Source organism: Galeopterus variegatus, unplaced genomic scaffold (assembly GCF_000696425.1).
Source record: "Galeopterus variegatus unplaced genomic scaffold, G_variegatus-3.0.2 Scaffold4812, whole genome shotgun sequence".
In the NCBI taxonomy this organism is placed as follows: Eukaryota; Metazoa; Chordata; class Mammalia; order Dermoptera; family Cynocephalidae; genus Galeopterus; species Galeopterus variegatus.
The window spans coordinates 18,652-20,207 of NW_007730923.1; the positions used below are offsets into that span (position 1 = coordinate 18,652).

Consider the following 1,556-nt stretch of genomic DNA (forward strand, 5'->3'; position numbering starts at 1 on the left):
GGATCGCAACCCTCGGTGTTGCTCCCACACCTCGCTCAGCCAGTGAGCTCGTATAACTTCGTATAATGTAAAACAAAAAAAAAACCAATGCATTCAAAGAATTAATGTGGTCTTAAAAAAAAAAAGAAAAGAAAAAAGAATTATGTGGTCTTACAGAAAGGGAAAGACAGTAAATTTATTCTAACATGCAAAACTCATTTAAAATTAAGAACAAATTACTAGCAACATCACAGAAAACAGCATTCTCTGAGGGTGGCCTTAAAAAGATGTTATTGTTTGTACTGATGATTTATATATAAAATATACAATGTATATTTCTTATTTAAAATGCATGCACTAACTTCAAACAAATTACCTTGCTTCTGTTCACAGTTCACAGCACAGCCTAAAATGAGTTGAAGCATCCTCCCGAGCTCTGCTGCATCAGAATGCTCCCCAATAAGGTTCACATCAGGGAGGGTAAAGTCATTAATTTGCTGTCCTAAAATCTGAATCAAGATAAAAAGATTACAATTGCATTTACATTTATATGACCAAATAAAATATGTGACAGACATTAATTTGTTATCACCAGAAACTCACCATCAAGGAAAGAGCTATTACATCAATCTCACTCCCAATTTCTATTTTTACTTTCCATACCTACCTAAATTATTACGATCTTGAGTTACAGCAACTTAGTCCCTAATCTGCTATGTGTTACGTACACTGAGCAAAGACAGAGTACTATTGATCCTTCTACTACTCCAAGAAGGACCGAAGCAGCAGAACCTGAGGCGTCTGAACAAGGGGGTACCAGGAAGAGCTGAGATTAAGTAAGATCCCTTTAGCCACCTTCACTCCATGTGACTCCCCAAATGCTGGCAGCAGATGCCTATATCAGGAAGGAAAATGGAGGATTCTGTCATGGGGAAACTGACTAGACCCAAATGAAATGACTTATATGCAGACAAATGGGTAGGTCTGTCTGCTAACCCTCCAGTGAAATTAACCACTAAAATAGCACCGCCACGGTCTAGGCAAAAATTTTACAGAGCAGACTTCTAAAGCACAGGCAACTGGCTCAGTTGGTAAGATCATGGTGTTGTAAAACCAAGGTCAAGGGTTTGGATCCCCATACCAGCCAGCCACCAAATAAATAAATAAAGCACAGGCAATGAAAGCAAAAATAGACATATGGAATTACATCAAACTAAAAAGCTTCTGCACAGCAAAAGAAACAACCAACAGAGTGAAGAAGCAACCAGAATGGAGAAAATATGTGCAAACTATTCATCCGACAAGGGATTAACATCCAGAATGTAAAAGAGACTTGACATCAAAAAAACCCAAATAAGGGGCCGGCCCGGTGGTGCGCTGCTACAGTGCGCCGCTTGGGAGTGTGGTGGCGCTCCCGCTGAGGGTTCGGATCCCACATACAGACCGGCCGCTCACTGGCTGAGCGAGGTGCGGGTGCAACACCGAGAGTTGCGGTCCCGGTCCGGTACGGGCGCAACACTGAGGGTTGCGATCCGTTGCCGGACATGAAAAAAGACAAAAAGGAAAAAAAAAAAAAA

General features: G+C 41.1%; 1 protein-coding gene across 1 annotated transcript in view; it reads right to left on the reverse strand.

Annotated features, from left to right (window-relative positions):
- HOOK3 (hook microtubule-tethering protein 3) overlaps positions 1 to 1,556 on the reverse strand; it is a gene marked incomplete at its 3' end in the record, with an annotated part of 30,365 nt that overhangs the window by 16,015 nt on the left and 12,794 nt on the right. The window contains exon 3 of the mRNA XM_008588418.1: positions 356 to 488. Within this exon, the coding sequence (XP_008586640.1) occupies positions 356 to 404 (49 nt within the window). The remainder of the gene's footprint in view (positions 1 to 355; positions 489 to 1,556) is intronic.